At 44.8% G+C, this 18,357-nt stretch overlaps 1 protein-coding gene across 1 annotated transcript; it reads left to right on the forward strand.

The window, feature by feature from the left end:
- Positions 1-1,069: 1,069 nt before the first annotated feature.
- Positions 1,070-9,013, forward strand: TAC1 (tachykinin precursor 1). The gene is made up of 6 exons (XM_068156822.1): positions 1,070-1,149; positions 2,328-2,465; positions 2,548-2,644; positions 3,307-3,330; positions 5,021-5,074; positions 8,345-9,013. The coding sequence occupies exons 2-6, from the start codon at positions 2,343-2,345 to the stop codon at positions 8,392-8,394; spliced, it is 348 nt and encodes a 115-aa protein (XP_068012923.1). The 5' UTR covers positions 1,070-1,149; positions 2,328-2,342; the 3' UTR covers positions 8,395-9,013.
- Positions 9,014-18,357: the final 9,344 nt, after the last annotated feature.

Below are 18,357 nucleotides of genomic sequence, written 5' to 3' on the forward strand. Positions count from 1 at the left end.
TCCCATGAATGGTCTTTGGAAAGGAAGGAGGTCTACCACTGTCAGTAAGTCAGTGATAGCATCCTGGGGCAAGCAGAGGGGTGGTGTCAGGGGACTGATCCCAGCTCTTGAGCAGTCCCATCTCTCGAGCACTCCCATCTCTCTCAAAGGAAACACGATTAGCTCCTGATAAACTCTGCACAAGGAACTTGATTCAGGCTGTGGTACCATGCACCATGACAACACAGGTGCTGAGTGACCACCAGGGTTAACTGAGAAGCTTCATGCACAGCCCACTTTGGAGAGGTAAGATGGAATAACATTGAGATGGAATAACATTGAAATGGAAGATAACTTAAGCAGTTATGGGAAAGAATCTAAGCACTTATGAAGAACCTAAGCAGCTACCTGAGCCGAGTGCTAGCAGCAAAGCGAAGCTGTCATAGGGAGGGATGGAGGCAGGAATGCTGCTGCAGGACCGGCTCATTCCCAGTGAAAGCATTTGTCCCAGCAGAGGGACCAGGCCAGCCCTGCACTGAAAGTCCGACTGCAAGACTCCCAGCCAGACACCGGGTGTCCGGCTCCCCAGACCTGCACCCCTAGGGCTAGCCCTTCCCCAGCTTTGTGAAACCCTCGCTTCTATTCCAGGGCTGCCCCAGACCCGGGGAGGAGAGGACAAAGACCACCCAGGCTCACCACGGGGGACTGCCCTTCTGCCGTGCCCGCTCCCCGCTGTGTCCCGGTCCCTGCCCGCTACACGCCCCCCAAACCCCGCAGTGCCGCTCGCTGCGGAAAGCGGCTCTGCCCTCGATGCGGGCAAGGGAAGACAGGAGGGAAGCGAAAAGCAGCATCTTCACCCTTAAATCCGCACCATCCACCTGCACCCCGCATCCGCACCCATCCCCGGGAGGGAACGGGAATCCTCCCCCCACCTCAACGCTGCTCCCAACTGCCCGGGCCCCTCCACCTCCAGGAGGCACCGCTGGCGCGGGGGGCGGGAGCTGCTCGCCGGGGCGGGGGCTTGTGACGGGGCTGGGACGATAAAACCGGGGGTAATTGCGTTTAGGCAAATGAGGCTGCCTCGGCCCTCCCCGTTTCCAGGTATATAAAGTGGGGAGCGCTCCCACCGACGGCTAATGCGCACGGAGAGCAGTGTCCTCGCTGCAGACGGTGCGTATGCCTCTGGGAGCGTATCCTCCTCTCCGTCCGTCCGTTCGCCCGCCTGCCTGCCTGCCGTCCGTCCGTTCGTCCATCTGCTTGTGCGTGTGTCTGTCCGTCCATCCATGTGCTCCTACATGCATGAGGATGTGCTTTTTTCTATGTGCATGAGAGTGTGTGCTTCTGTATGTCTCCTATATGGGTGTGAGAGGGGGTCTCTGTGTGTGCATCTATGGGAGGGGAGGGTCTCTATACATGCTTGTGTCTGTATGTGCCAACATGTTGGGGTCTATATGTGTGTGCGTTTATGGGGAGGGTCCCCTATACAGGCTTGTGTCTCTGAACAAGCATGTTAGGGTCCACATGTGTGTGCATTTATAGAGGGTCCCCATACACACTTGTGTCTCTGTATGTACGAGCATGTTTTAAAGCCTATTCCTGTATGTTTACTGGGATGTGTGTGCACCTATAGACACGTCTGTCTGTATGTAAAGCTGTGTCTCTACACAGGTGTGTGCTTAAAAGGGCTGTGTGTACAGCTTATATACTAGCTGTGCTTGTACCTGTGAGGGGGATGTATGTTGGGGTGTGTAAGGTGTGAATATCTAGATGTACATCTACATGTGGGGTGTATGTGCGTGTGAAACTCTGTATGTTTAATGATACAGCTGTGGTGGTGGTGGGTTGATGGTTCAACTTGATGATCGTGGTGGTCTTTTCCAACCAAAACAGTTCAATGATTCTATGGATGGGAATCTCTGGATGTGTGTATCTGTGTTTTGATGTGTATCTCTAGCTGCATACATGTCTACATACATTGTGTGTGTGTATATCCAGAGGTTTCTGCAGCTGTTGGGGGTGTCGTGGGGGCGTAACTTTGTGTGTGCATGTCTATATGTGCAAGGGTGTGTGCATCCAGGTGTGTGCATCCATGGAGTGTGTGTGAGAGTCTGGGGGTTGTGTGAGGGCTGTGTGTGCAGGGTTGGGGCTCTGGGGATTGTGTGAGGGCTGTGGGGTTTGGGGGTTGTGTGATGGGTCTGTGCCGGAGATTGGCTGTTTCCGGGGTTTTGTGTGCGGGGCTGGGGACGGTGTGGGGTGTGAGGGCTGTGAGGGCACGGCTGCCTGCGGCCGCTCGCCCCGGCGGGTCTCCGCCTGCCGGGGGCTGGTGCTTCACCCTCTGCCCCTGGCAGGACGTGGAGGCGGCGATGAGACTCCCGCTAGCTTTGGCCGTGCTCCTGCTGGCCTCGGCGCAGTCGCTGGCTGAGGAGATAGGCACCGCCGACGACCTCAGCTACTGGTCCGACTGGTCCGACGGCGACCCGGTGAAGGTGAGCTCCGGGGATGCGGGAGCGGGAAGAGAGGTTTAAAGGTGGGGTTCCGCGCTGAGCTCCGGCCGCTGTCACCCCGCAGGAGGAGCTGTCGCTGCCCCTGGAGCACTTCCTGCAGAGGATGGCCCGGAGACCCCGGCCCCAGCAGTTCTTCGGCCTCATGGGCAAGCGGGATGCCGGTGAGCGTGGCCGGGGGCTCGGTCCCTCTCACACCCCTCCGCATGTCCCTGCTTCCAGTGCCCCTCCAGACCGCACAGAGATTGTCACTTGTTTTGAACGCGTTCAGCCTTTCTCCAAATAAGCAGTGTGGCTTGTTTGCGTTTGGGATTTTTTTTGGCGGGGGGGAGGGGAGAAATAAAAATCAGATTAACTGACTGAATGGAAAAGAGTGGGCTTCACTTTAAAGTGCTAAGTGCACACCACTTACAGCAGGCAAACACCAGAAAGGAGAAGCACAATCATTTATGGGTCAGCATTTCTGTTGCCAAACGGCCTGAGTGTGGAAATCGGTTGTGTGTATATTATATATTAAATAGTATATGTAATATATGATTTATAATATATATACTGCTGCCTTTCCCACATGTTTGCTGACCCAAGAATTGGTCTATGAAATGGTAGCTAAAGAGATCTAAATAATGTAGGCTTAGCTAAAACAAGTTCTTATGGTCTCTTCAAAGAGAACTGCAGTTGTAAATGATCTGGTTAAAATTTCCCTTAAGTGGCACACACAGGTTTTGGTATTTGATACTTCAAAGCATTGCACAGCATCATATGTATTTGCCAATCCTTTTTCAACTCTTTTTTCCCCTTTATTTTTCCTCTTTCCTTTTCCAAACAGGATATGGCCAGATTTCTCACAAAAGTAAGTCCAAACCCCAAATATTTGAAGTAATAGAAGATACTCAAATAGAGAATGGTGTATTCGAGGGAATTACTTAGAAAGTGACTGGGTTCAGCTAAAGATTGGCAGCACTGGTGGTAGAGAAATGTTCTGTTTCAGGGTTGAAACCCCTCCAGAGCAGCCCTGAGCCTGTACCTCATCTGAGCTGCTACAAGCTTTGAGATTTCAATCCACATTAATGTGCGGATGTTGCAGCTCTCTCTTATTTCCCATGGGGTGGGTTCTGTAAGTCTTTCTCATAGGCAAGGCAGGCTTGCTGCCAGGCTCGGAGAGGAGCAATTAAGGTGGCAAGATCTGGAAAATTAGGATAGTGAATTCCCAAATCCCCCGGAATAACTCCATGGGCGCTCTACATTATCACATGCTTTATGTATCTGTGCTCTCAGTATTGTCTGGGTGGGAATCAGAACCCCCTCTCCTCTCACAGCAGGGGCTGATTGATGATGTGCTGCCATATAAACAAGAATATCTTGTCCCATCATTAAGCCTGCTTTGCTTTGCTTCTGTATAACACCAAGCAGGAGATGGTATCATCAGCGTGGTGTTAACTTTGTTCTGCACAGTGATAGCTTCATTCTCTGACATCATCTGAAGATGTTTTGATAGGAATCAGAAGACTTTTAATAAGTAAAAATGATCTTGCATTCTGTCAGACCTCCTCTGTCCACAGAGATCGATAACAATCCTGGTCTTCCGTTAGCCATAAACTGTTATCACTAGGATTAATTATTGGAGGACTAATTAGAGACTGATACAAAGCTCATGCCAAATAACCTGCTGACTACAGTAAAAAAATTAACAGCTTGCTGAAGCTGCTGCAGCTTGAATTAATACCTGTGGGCTCTCAGGATCATTCATCTTCCTTTTGTTACTCAAGAAAAAATACTTCTAAAGAGAAATTTCTAAGATTGCCTCAAAAAGTCAGTTTAGAGAAGGAAGAATGGCTTCCTCTTCATTCCTTATCTGAAACTATAGCTAGCACTATATTTGATACATGATGTAGGCCAAAACTTGGAGTAATTTATCCTCCACATATCCAGTGCCTTGAGGAGCTCTAATGGGACAGGAAGGTAAACCCTGGACTCATAAATATTCCAAAAACAGAGGCAGACTGTCTAGCTCAGACGTGTCCAGACATCGAGTCCCACTGGCTTTCTCTCTCTCTGCCTTACCTGTGAGGAAAGGTTTCTTTTTTTTCTTCCATATTACATAAAACAATCCCACTACCTGGTGGAAAAGATGCATCACACAGATGCAGGCTGTACCAAGACACTGCCTTCTTGTGCATTTGCTCAAATCAATAGAAATTGTTGTGGGAGAGGAGTAAGGATCAGGTGTCTGCCATCGTTCTTCTATTATACGTTAAAAACAAACAAAACCCAACAACAATAAATAAACACAAAATAAAATGAGAAGTCAATCAGAGCTAATGAGAAGACATCCACTAAGTGTCCTGTGCCTTGATCTAGCCTGTTTAGTCTGATTAGTCAGCCTGTTCTTCCTTCTCCATTGTCCGAGAGTGGTGCGAACAGCTGGCCTGTGAGACTGAACAGTTTTGGAGCCAGCACCTTCCTTCCTTGTGAGAACACCTTGATTTAAAAGCCTACCTATTTAAAATCTGTTAAACCACTCTCAAATGTATGTTTTTCAGGGCATAAAACAGACTCTTTTGTTGGACTTATGGGCAAAAGGTCTTTAAATTCTGGTATGTATACAACAAAATCTGGTACTTGATAATACACAGCCTCTACATTCTGTTGCCTCTTTGTTCCAGCAGACAGAAGAAGCAGTCTTTATGTAGTCTAGACCCAGAGTTCTCTGAAAAAGGATCAGGATTTTCTCTGTTAACCAAGACATTTCAGGGTCTGCTTTACTCCAGAGCTTCACATAACCAGGCTGGTCTGATCTGCAGGCAAGGTCAGGTAGAAGTCCTGAAGGCACATACATAGAGTCATTGAATTGTTTTAGTTGGAAGAGACCTTTAGGATCAACAAGTCCAACCATTCTCTAACTTGACCCAATCTGGTGCTAAACAATATCTCTCAGCACTATCTTGCCCTGCCCTTGCCAGCAGCACACTATGCCAGTTCTTGAAGTGATAATACAAGAAGAAACCTAAACTTTACTGACACGTCAAGAAACATTAAGAGGCTCATGTAAAGCTGATTTAAACTCATGATCTGAATCCCAATCTCCTCACAGAAAAGGTTATCCTCATTATCTCTGGAGCAGAAGGTGGAAAAGCAGAGATCTGCCATTAACACAACCTCATTCTGCAGGTCAAGCTGTCAAACATTCCCACCCTCTTCCAGTGTTCCATTTTACTTTAAAAGAAAAGTATTTCAAGCTTTGGACTGCTACTGTGAATTTGTGTTATTTCCCTATAGCATCCATAAAGGGCAGAATTCCTCTCCCCCTGCATAACCCCTGTGGGTAACTTCAGACTGCCAGTAGCTCCTGGTTGCCATGTATCTGAAGGGTGCCAACAGGAAAGCTGGTGAGGGACTTTTTAGGATGTTGGGTAGTGATAGGACTAGAGGGAATGGAGCCAAGCTAGAAGAAGGGAGATTTAGATTAGATGTTAGGAAGAAGTTCTTCATCATAAGGGTGGTGAGACACAGGATCAGGTTGCCCAAAGAGGTGGTGAAAGCCTCATCCCTTGAAGTTTTTAAAGCCAGGCTGGATGTAGGTCTGGGCAGCCTGATCTATTGGAAAGTGTCCCTGCAATGGCAGGGGGGTTGGAACTGGATGATCCTTGACGTCCCTCCAACCCTGATAATTCTATGACTCTGTGATTCTGTTTCCTCTGCTCTAGGGCTGCACTGAGAAAAATCACTCACTGGGAACCATAAAGTGTCAGTTAATTCCCCAGAATAGGAATATATATAAAAAAACCCCAAAACCTAATACTTATTCCATGTCTGTGAAATTGCTCTCTCTGTTTTGTTAAATGGATGACAAAAGTTAAATTACTAGCTGACACCTTTATATTATGTGGATACATGGTGTGTTCTATATTCTGCAATTATGGTTGTCAGTAACTTTTATTTTCAATTAAACTCCTGTTCAGGCTGGCAATATTGCTCCCTGCATCATTTTGCAAATTGCCACCTATCCTGACTTATTTCTGTGCAATTTTATCTGTGGTGGCAATAGCTATTAAATGCATAACAATAACTGTAAATAGATCTGCTACCACAAAAGCAAATACCCTGGAAGTAAGATATCGGGATTGGGTTCCACTGGGATTATATTTACATTAATATAAGAATGTAAAATACAGCAAATGGTTTTGGGGTTGGTTTTTTTTTTTTTAATGTAAAGATTTTATTGCCCTAATTTCAAAATTGCTGCTGTGGGCAGGATGCTGCTATGAGGTATTTGTAACAAAAGGCAATAACGAAGTTTAACCCTATTGGGTTCTGCAACACCTGCCTGACAGGTAAAACTAGCACTGGCTGCTTTCCTGCCTCATTCCCTCACAGGAAGATGGTAAGAAGTTGCTTCTTGAGTAGTATGTTCAGTTTTAGGCCCCTCACTACATAAAAAACAGAAACAGAGGTGCTGGAGCGGGTCCAGAGAAGGGCAACAAAGCTGGTGGTGAGTGGCCTGGAACACAGGTGTAGTGAGGAGCAGTTGAGGGAAGTGGGGGTGTTTGGCCTGGAGAAAAGGAGGCTCATGGGACACCTCATTGCTCCCTACAACTATGTGAAAGGAACCAGGTGGGGGTTGGTCTCTTCTCCATAGAAACAAGCAATAGGATGAGAGGAAATGGCCTCAGGTTGCCCATGGGGAGGTTTAGTTTGCGTATTAGAAGAAACTTCTTCCCTGAAAGGGTTCTCAAGTGTGGGAACAGACTCCCCAAGGAGATGGTTGAATCCTCTTCCCAGGAGATGCCTAAAAGAGACAGAGATGTGATGCTGAGGGACACAGATTAGCGCCAGACTAGGTAGAGTCTGGTTGAATGGTTGGACTTGATCTTAGAGGTCTTTTCCCACTTAAACAATTCTGTGATTCTATGATTCTGCTTCTCTAGAGAAGATGGATCCTAATGACCATGTAAGCAAAGCAAGAGGAGTATGTGCTAGGACTGTCCTTACTTCTCCCTGATGAAAAACATTTAACTGGGCAGGACATTTTCTTGGTGCTGTGGTTTTCTTCTGCAGAAAGCCTCTGAATCCCCTGTAGGAGTTTACATTGCCTGATGCTGGGTGTGAGTGTGATGCTGGGTTAAAGCCTCGTGTGATAAGGAAGGGTATCGGGATGCTAATGTCCCAACCTTACTGATTTAGAACTGTCACTGATCCAAAATGCTCCCTGCAGGATGAATCCTGCTGAACCCCCCCACACTAACTGTCTTTCCATGCAGTGGATACTCTGTGAAAGAAATCCTCCTTTTGAGGTAGCGGTAATCTGACTTTGGTGAGCACCTATATGGTCAGGCTCTACCAAGAAGGGCTCTCTCATTGCTCTCTCATTTTAAGACAGACCATTTCAGGCTGCAGTTAGTCCACAGGTTAGCCTGAGGTTTTCTTAGCTGCTGCTGGAGATCACTGTGTGCAGAGCTTGGGGACAGGGAGGGCTTAAACCTGGCAAAGACCTGACCGTGCAGGACAGAAGAGGGACATTACACAGAAAGCCTCTACCCACAGATCAGTTTGAGTGCTCAGATGCCCTCAGTGAGATGGATGATTGGGAGGTAAAGAGGCTCTGAGTTAATGGTGCTTCAAGCTGCTCAATAGCTAAGAGATAGAAAGCGCTTCTCAGACCTTCAGCCTCCAGGGGGATAGTGTAGTCTGAGGGATAAAACTAAATCAGAGCAGCTCAGGGTTGGGCAGGGAGACAAACGCACAGATGGGATTCAGTGATGGGCCAGCAAGCTGCAGGTCTCTGGTGGTTCCTGCGACTTGCTGGGCTTTACACAAAGCTGCACGACGTGCTTCAGCTCTGCTTTTGCTTTTGTTTTTGTTTGCAGGATCCTCTGAAAGGAGCACAGCACAGAGCTATGAACGGAGGCGTAAATGAGACATTCCTGTGCATTATTTATTAACACTTTATTTGTTCCAATGGCCAATGCAGTGTAATATAAACGAACCACCATACAGAATAATTATTTATTTAATAATAACCAAGGGAGCTGGGCTTGGTTTGTTGGGGTTTTGGTTTGTTTGGGGGTTGGGTTTGGGTTTGTTTTGAGTTGTACCTTCAATAAAATGATTATTTTTCATATTGTGGCAGTGATACCTGTTGTGTAGGTGAGTGGTGGTTCTGAAAGGACCCTGGTGACGTCTCACAACAAAGCACATTGTTTGATAGAACTCGTAAAGTTCCCTTCACTATACAAAGAAAAAGCTTCTTTTCTTCATGGAAAACCAGTCTGTCAGCTTCACAGCCAGTGCAGAACAGAGCTGATGTACAGTCTAGTGCCTCAATTTGTTTTCCTGGTTTCTAATGTACTGTAATTCCCGTATCCCAAAATATATTTGTATCATTGCAGCATGTTTTATGTTTTGTGACTACGTATCTATATCTATTTAAAAACAAAAAATGGGGTGGGCAAGGCTGGAGTGGGAATCTGAGGTCTTCATTTCATAGTCTGGAATTTTATGACAGTAACATTTTAAATAAAAACTACCCTGGGGATTTTGCAACATACCTCCTTTTGTGATAGTGATGGAGTTATTTCCCACGTTGGTCTGGAATGAGACTTGGGTCTGAGTGACAGTGGTCTGGGACTGGAAAGAAATAGGAAATTAATGATTTCTTTTTGGAGGGATGACTTCCTTCCTCATGCAGGTTTGGTGAATGCTTTGTGGGCTTTGCTACAGGACGCAGACAACCCTGGGATCGCTCTGGGTCACACGAGGTGCCGTCCATCCTTAATCCATGGAAATCAGTTCTATGATTTGATGGATATTAGGAAAAAATCTTTACTGAAAAAGTGCTCAGGCATTGGAACAGGCTGCCCAGGGAGGTGGTGGAGTCACCATCCCTAGAGGTGTTCAAGAAACATGGACATGGCACTATGGGATATGGTTTAACTAATGGCCACAGTGGTCTTAGGTTGACAGTTGGACTTGATGATCTTGGGCATCTTTTCCAACCAAGACAACTCCATGATTCTAAGTGTGTTGACTGAATAAAAAGAGCCTGACACATCCCCCAGCTTAGAGTGGAATAATTTTCTGAGGAATTCATCCACTAATGCAGGTTTATTATTTGAAACCCAGGCTTTTAATAAATTTTAGTCCTTAGATTCACAATAATAGCACCTGTTGGCTCAAATCCATGCAATATGAGAGATAAATTTGTGAGTGTACTTATCTTTTTAATTAAAATGTCTGGTTACTATATTTTTTAGGACAGTCCAAAAACACTACATCCATCTTACCAGATGCCAAGGCAGCTGGAGATCTATATTCTCTCCACCAGCTAAAAGCTCTGTTTGATGCTATCACAGGAGCTTTCACCACAGTTGAATCAGTAGTGGGAACAGCCAGAGTGTACAGATGAAATTTCAAAACAAATAACACAGAGTGATTAACTGGTTTCTGTTTCACATTTCAGAAGTGAACTCAGCAATCTCTATTTCACACAAGGCCATCCCCACAACTGCACCCATTACGATCAGGTAGATGAAGGACCTCTCTCCTACTAGGTTAGGAGGGACATCTCAGCCTGCCCATGCTTAAAATAGACCAAATTTCCACCTAAGTAGGAGCTGGCTCCAGTGAGGTGGGGGACTAGATGGTGGGAAAACTGTGGCAGACTTGCAATGGGAACCACACTCTCATGAGACAGCGGTTGTAGTGGTACTCTGCCAGCTCTTTGTCTTACTAGGGCTAATTTTCAGACTAATAAACTTCTGCCTGAGCTCCCACTGAGCTCAATGAGGAGGGGGAAGCTGATTGCATGGCAACAGGATTGTTGAATAATGATCAGTGAAGGGTAAACCAAAAAGCTTTAAAATGCAGTTCCCCAAGCCTGGAGAGCTCCCAGAGCTCCCAGTCCACATGTGCTGAATTAGGAGACACAGTAAAGAAAAAGCCCTCTGCTTGCTCCTTGAAGGCTGCGCATCTCACACAACTCCCCACAGAAGTGACCATGGAAGCTAACATACTTACTTCAAGAGAAAGCCCAACAAGACAGAATGGACTTACAGTTTTGCAGGACAGCACAGATATTGGTTAACAGCATCCAGCAAAGGACTGGGATTGTTTTCTCGTAGAGCCACAGAATTATAGAATGGTTTGGGTTGGAAGGCACCTCTGAAGATCATCTACTTATAACCTCCCTGCTTTGGGCAGGGACACCTTCCACTCGATCAGCTTGCTCAAAGAGTCCCTTGCAACACAGCCTTGAACACTTTCACAGGTGGGATATCCACAATGTCTCTGGGTTTCACCACCCTCATTGCAAAGAATTTCTTCCTTATATCCAATCTGAATACACCTTTTTTTCTGTTCAAAACCAGTGCTCCTTGTCCTGTTCCTACAGACTCTGGTAAAAAGTCCCTCTCAGTCTATTTTTATAGAATCATAGAATGGTCTGGGTTGGAAGGGACTTCTAAAGGTCAGCTAGTCCAACCCCCCTGCAGTCAGCAGGGACATCCTCAACTAGAGCAGCTTGCTCAGAGACTTGTTGAGTCACACCTTGAATATCTCCAGGGATGGAGCCTCAACCACCTCTCTGGGCAACCTGTTGCAGTGCTCAAGCACCCTTATGGTGCAGAACTTTTTCCTACCATCCAATCTAAATCTGTTCTTCTCTTATCTCAAACCATTGTCCTTCATCCTGTCACTACAGGTCATTGTAAACAGTCCCTCTGCAGCCTTCTTGTAGCCCCCTTCGGGTACTGGCAGGCTGCTATTAGGTCTCACTTGAGCCTTCTGTTCTCCAGGTTGAACGACCTCAGCTCCCTCAGACTGTCCTGTAGCAGAGTCATTCCAACCCCCTGATCATTTTCATAGCCCTCCTCTGGGCTCCATCAGGTCCATCTCCTTCCTGTATTGAGGGCATCAGAGTTGGACACAGTACTCCAGGGCCTCTCTTTATATAATGAAAAGCTCTCTCTGTTCCAGTATTTCACTACCTTAATTGTAAAGAATTTCCTCATAGAATCACAGAATGGCTTCAGCTAGAAAAGACCTTAAAGATTACCTAGTTCCAACCCTCCTGCCATGGTCAGGGAACGCATACATGGTACCAACACCACCAAAAGCTACCAGTCAAATCCTGTTGGTAGAGGATTGAACAATGGTTGACAGATTTTACTTCTGTGTGGAAAAAAAAGGGGCTATATTTGTGCCTGCTACATTATATGATGGGTACCACTGAGAAATGAAGTTTTTGGTGTGATAGAAAAGAGATATTTTAAGAGATATTTTACATATACCTACAGCTCTCTGTTTGCAGAGGAGAAATTTTGCATATGCATTTAGCTGGGGCTTTTTTATTATCACTCACATGATGTACCCTTGAGTTTACTTTAGTAGAAGTACACCACAGAGCTGAAGAAATCACATTGCATGTTATTTGATTTTCTGAAAGTCTTTTATTTTTTATATACCACCCTGTGGTGGGTTACAGAGCACTGGGACTACACCCAGAGATATAGAATCATAGAATTGTTTTGGTTGGAAAATATCTATAAGGTCATTGAGTCCAACCAACAACCTAAGACCACCATGGCCATTAACCATTTCCCACGGTGCTAAGTCTTGAGCACTCCAGGAATGGTGACTTTACCACCTCCCTGGGCAGCCTGTTCTTATCTTTCCAAGTGTTTTCTGAGGAAAACTTTGTTTTACCCTCACTGTTGGTATTGCTGCATCTAATGTACCTAGCTACCTGCATTGCAGAGGAGATGATTTGTTGCACTGAATATGAAAAGCAAACCTCATGCAGCATTTACCATTACAATGGCACAAAGAATTTGGGCTGGAGCACTTTCCAGCCTAGATCATTTACATCAACTCTCAAAAAGAAAGAGCTTTGCTGCAGAACAGCAGACTAAAACTTCCAGACAAAACAAGACCAAATACCAAAATGACAAATTTCTTTTGCCTCCCATCAGGAAGTGTTTGTGCTGCACACAAACTGATGAGCCCATCACATGTTGCACATCAGCGGAAGGGTTATGGCTCAAGAAGACCTTCTTTAGTATTGCTCTGATATTATTAGTACATTTCAAAGATAATTGTTTATCATCAGTAGGTTTTACAAGTGAACTACACAGCCAAATGGAACTTCTTGTTCCTTTATTCTTTGCCAGACAAAACATTTGTTTTACAATCCTTCCAAGAACTTGTTCAAAAGACACCTTGAGAAAGACAACCACATCTCACTTCCTCTGGTTCCTTGTCCTAGAGTTATGGAGTTATGTGAGTCTCAAATTTGATGCTGAAAGAGAAATAAAGTTTCCAGGCAGTAGGTGAAGTGAATCCTTTAAAAATTCTTCAGAATGAAGAAGGAAAAGAGAAAATGCAGGTACAGTCTTTTATAACATATGGTGGGTTTAATATTGTCAAGGGTTTCAATGAGCAGCTGGCACTGTCAGCACTCCATATGATCGTACATAAGAACTCAGTCACAGATCCTCCAAACCATCAAAATGCTGGGGGGAAGTGTCATCTTGTGTTAGTGATTCCTTTTCTCTGCAGCTTTACAGAGCACTGAAACTTGATTCTATATAATCATTTCTGTGTTGCAGAAGATATCTCTTACCATGGAAACTCAGCTATGCCCTCCTTGGGATTGTTGTCACCACCTCATTCTGTTAATGGCTTCATCAGCATAAACATGAGATGATGATGCTACTACAGCCCCCATCCAGGAGGTAGGCACACCATAGAGTTGTTTTGCTTGGAAAAGATCATTGAGTCCAACCACTGACCTAACACCACCATACCCACTAAATCATGTCCCAGAGTGCCATGTCTACACATTCTTGAACACCTCCAGGGATGGTGACTCCACCACCTCCCTGGGCAACCTATTCCAGTGCTTGACAACCCTTTCAGCAAAGAAATTTTACCTAATGTCCAATCTGGATGTTAGGAACAAGTTCTTTACCATGAGGGTAGTGGAACACTACAACAGGTTGCCCAGAGAGATAGTTGAGGCCCTATCCCTGGAGATACTCAAGGTAAGGCTTGAGAGGGCTCTGGGCAGCATGATCTAGTTGAGTGTGCCCCTGCTGACTGCAAAGGGGGTTGGACCAGAGGCTGTGATTTTTCTTTCATTTTTATTAGCTTTTTGGTTTTAATTCTTCTGGCAATGTTAAGGAATAGATCTTGCAGGAAATAAAAGAGAGGAATTGTTTCTCTTTGTACTAGAGATTAGCAGCTTCATCTGAATGTGATATTTCAGTGGTCTGAGATTTAGAGCAAACCAGACACAAGATCTTTGGTTATAAAAAAAAAAAAAACTCACAACTTTTTTTTTTTTTAATATAATGAAATCTAACATCTTGTTCTTAAGAGTTATTCAAGTTCTTTCTTGAAGGAAACTGTTTGCAGGGGAGCACTAGCCCTGTTGGGCAGCCACAGTCCCTACCTCTCTACAAGATTTCTCTGAGAAAACCACGGTTGGAAACAGAAGCTACTGGAGAAAGAAACAAGATACTTAGTAACTCAGAGCAGCACTGTGGCTGCAATCCTCTCAGATCATTGCACTTATTAAACAAGCCTCAAAATAAACCAATCATGACCCTCAACCCAACACAGGCTTTAAGCATTTGAGCCAGCCGAGGCTGCCGTTGTAGTATTTCAGGATGATTATGGCAAATTTCTAAAGCTCAATGTTTCTTCAAAACCTCATTCTACTAAAACACTCAGGAATCTTTCTATTTTTGTCTCCTAAGAGCAAAGGAAATCAAAGTTATAATAGGGGAAACAACAAAATGCCCCTGAAGTTACAACAATCCTTTAACATAACTCAATTGAAAAATCAGGATCAATATGGCCTACACTTTGGGTTAGGGTTTTGATATTGATTCTTTCAGACTTATCTAAAATAGAAACAATTGAACAAGCCAGTGGGAAAGTCCTGGTACTAAAAGTCCTGATACTGAGAGCCAAGCAAAAAGGCTTGAGTAAAAGGATGTATTTCACAGAGTATCTTGGATAGAGCCATCAATTTCTGTCTGCTGAGTAATCTTAGCACTTCAGATTAAATTAAATTTGCTATTTCCCCATCATTTTTGGTATCTGAAGCAAAACAGATCTTCTCTTGCTCCCCTTTTTGCCTTGCCTTACATGCAAAGACGTCTCTTTTTATGCTGAAATACAGCACTCAAGAGAGCACAACTCCTCTTCCCTCGCTCCTGGAGTTGCTGAGGACAAAATATCTCCATTTGTAGTCCCTTGGCTGCTCTGCAGCTGATGTGTCCTCTGAGCTGGCTTTGCAAATGCCAGGATTTAGCAAACATCAGTTAGATATTTTATTCAAAGGCAAAAGCTAAATAATATTCTGTCACCAGCACTGCAACAATAAAACTATACTTGTACTGAGTGCCACCCACCTGCTTCTTATCAAGTCCTTAAAAAAAAATCAATGTCCTCATAAACCAACAATTTTCTACAAAACTGCCACACTCTCAGCTCCAGGAGCTTTCTGTCAGGCTGGCTAAGGTGAGGCATTTTTATGTGCATCTGTATTAAAGCAATACATTTGCCCAGAGGTGAATCACAGAATTGTTTTGGCTGGAAAAGACCTCTAAGATCATTGAGTCCAACCTTCAACCTAGGTCCACTATGGGCATAAAACCATGTCCCAAGAAGCCATGTCCATGTGTTTCTTCAACACCTCCAGGGATGGTGACAAGACCACCTCCCTGGGCAACCTGTTCCAATGCCTTTCAGGAAAGAAATTGTTCCTAATCTCCAATCTAAACCTCCCTTGGCACAATTTCAGGCCATTTGCTCTCATCCTACCACCTGATACTAGAGAGAAAAGATCAACTGTCACCTCACTCCACCCTCCTTTCAGGGAGTTGCAGAGAGCATTGTGGTCTCCCCTCAGCCTCCTCTTCTCCAGACTAAATAACCCCAGTTCCTTTGGCTGCTCCTCTTAAGAATTGTTCTCCAGACTCTTCACCAGCTGTGTTGCCCTTCTCTGGACACACAACTCAGCCTGAAACTCCAACTGCAGTGACTCCAGCCTGAAAGCTTTGTACCAGGCTGAGAGCAGGCTTTCTGCTGAGCAGACTGCCAGCTGCAGAAGCAGACTCTGAGAGAAAGCATCACCTCATTTCAGCACAATAGCTTCTGTGCAAAACCCACAAGGATTTCCAGCCATCAGTTCCCAGCCTGTGTGTGCACACAGAAAGAAAACCAATATTTGCTAAGCACAGGCTGTGATGGGAAGTTATTAACTCTGCATGACATATTTATTTCCCACACCTACTACAGGCTCGATGCGAGTGTGACCTTCTTCTTGGCACTGAAAAATTAGCAGTGAGGAATTAGCCACAAGTCAGAGGGCTGCAAATATTGCTGTGCCAGGGCAACTTTTACTCACAGGAGTAATGCAGGCATTTCTGATTCCCTCCTAGAGACTTTGGTAGAGTCAGGTCATCGCTGAAAAATATTTGCATATTGAAACTGTTTCATTATCTCATAAATGCTTCTAATTAGTCATTTGCATGGAAAGAGAAGAAGAATGGTAGCAAAGCTGAAGAGGCAAAGGAAATGAATGTAGATATCTCTTCAGAATTTTGTGGAACAAAAGATTTTTAAAAAGAGAAAGAAAATGTACTTATGAAGAAAGAAAAATGACTAAAATTATTAAAAGTCCATCTTGGCCATGATGATTAAGAAGATGACACCATAGTTGTAGTTTCTGTAATAGACTATTTCAATAAAACACTTGGGTGGAGGACACTTGTGTTTCTGCAGAGAGCTACTCACTGCATTTATTTTTTCTGTTCCAAGCTGGGCCCAGAAGCCTTGCTTAATTTAAAATGTGACAGGAGAAGTGTCTGACAGCTCCAGCTGCTTTTGCTCTGTTCTGCACTAGAGCAAAAATACCTGAACAAAGCCCTAGGCTAATCACCCTGAGCTAGCCTGAAACCAGCTAATTCTTTAAGTGTGAAGGAGTTGTGATTTAAACATAAATATATCATGCTGAGATGTCTGAACAAAAGTCCTGTAACCTAGCATCTTCCACAAGGACTATTGAGAAGATACAGGGAGGCCAAGAGACCTCTAAATCATGATAGATTTTATGTTGTTTCTGTTTATATGGAGCAACACTTCCTGCAATTCAACTTACTCAGGGTATCTTACTATCTTTACACAGATCTGTAAAGCACAGGGAGATGGTTGATAGAGGTTCTCGTGCCCCTCTACTCTGCCCTGGTGAGGCTGCATCTGGGATACTGTGTCCAGTTCTGGTCCTCTCAGTTCAATTCTATGATTCGAGAAGAACCTCAGGGAACTGCTTGAAAGATTCCAGTGCAGAGCTGCAAAGATTATGAAGGGAGTAGAACACTTTCCTTATGAGGAGAGACTGGGGGAGCTGGGGCTCTTTAGGTTGGAGAGGAGGAGACTAAGGGATGGCCTCATTCATGTTTATAAATATGTAAAGGGTAAGTGCCAAGAGGATGGAGCCAGGCTCTGCTTGGTGATGTCCAACAACAGGACAAGGGGCAATGGGTTGAAGTTGAGGCATAGGAAGTTCCATGACATGAGGAAATATTTTTTCCCAGTGAGGGTGACAGAACACTGGAAGAGGCTGCTCAGGGTGTTATGGAGTCTCCCTCTCTGGAGACATTCAAAACCCACCTGGATGCATTCCTGAGTGATCTGGTATAGGTGATCCTGCTCTGGATGATCTTTTGAGGTCCCTTCCAGCTCCTAACTTTCTGTGTGTCATTCTGTGTATCATGTATTCATACTCCAACCATAATCCACCACAGTTAATCCTGGAAAGAGAAACCTTAGTCCTGTGGACCTAAAGCATGACAAAAGCATTGGGAATCTTGCAGTGATTTTTGCTGGATTTCCTAACATAAACCATGTTATTTTAGAAAGCAGAGCTGGTGTCACAATACACACACACACACACATTCCCAGTGACCTTCCAGTTGTTAACATATCTTCCCCAGGAATAACTCATCTGCCACAATAGAGTAAGCTGTCATGCCAGGTTTCTCCTTCCACCACACTGGGCTGTGGTGGCAGCAACAGGGAAGAGGCTCCATGACATGATGGAGAACTATGAGAATCTAAATAGGGAGACTGAGGGTACATATGGATGCCCCACAGAGTATCTTTGACCTCAGCAGCATTTCTAACCCTGTTGTTATTGCCACGTTTTTTTCCATGGAAGAGGAGGCAGGAAGGATTTTCTGGGGTGGAAAAGCACAGATGGCAAAAGCTTCTGGTTGCTAAGAAAATAAAAGTCTCAGCAAGAGAGTAACTAATAGAAATGTAACAGCCTGTCATCTAGGAGAGCATGGCAGGGGTGTCACAACAGCTGTCTCACCTTAACCTGGGAGCCTGTCTCTCATGTTTTAAACCTACTGACGACACTCAACACATGAGCCTCTCTTCTACACATCAGCAATTCTTTGATGGGCACCTCTGCCATCTTCTATGGCACCCTCTGAATGAAAAATTCACACTCATTTTGGGGTCCATAAAGCTCAAAATTCCCAGGTACCTGCTCTATCTAGAATCACCTTATGGCACAGAGTTCTTGGCTCCCAGCAGTGAAAATATTTATAAATCAGTGAATTTTGAGGCAATGAATTTTGATAATTCACAGAAGATTTTGTAGGTCTTTTGTGAGACCTGAGCATTTGCAGCTTTGATTTACAGCATTATAGAATGCATCGGGTTGGAAGGGATCCTCAAAGGTCATCTTATCCAATGCCTCTGCAGTCAGGAGGGACACCTCCAACTAGATCAAGCTGCCCAGGACCACATCAAGTCCAATCTTGAATGTCTACAGGGATGGGGCCTCAACCACATCCCTGAGCAG

This window comes from Melanerpes formicivorus, unplaced genomic scaffold (assembly GCF_026170545.1).
Source record: "Melanerpes formicivorus ecotype bairdi unplaced genomic scaffold, bMelFor1.0.p_v2 SCAF_35, whole genome shotgun sequence".
NCBI lineage: Eukaryota > Metazoa > Chordata > Aves > Piciformes > Picidae > Melanerpes > Melanerpes formicivorus.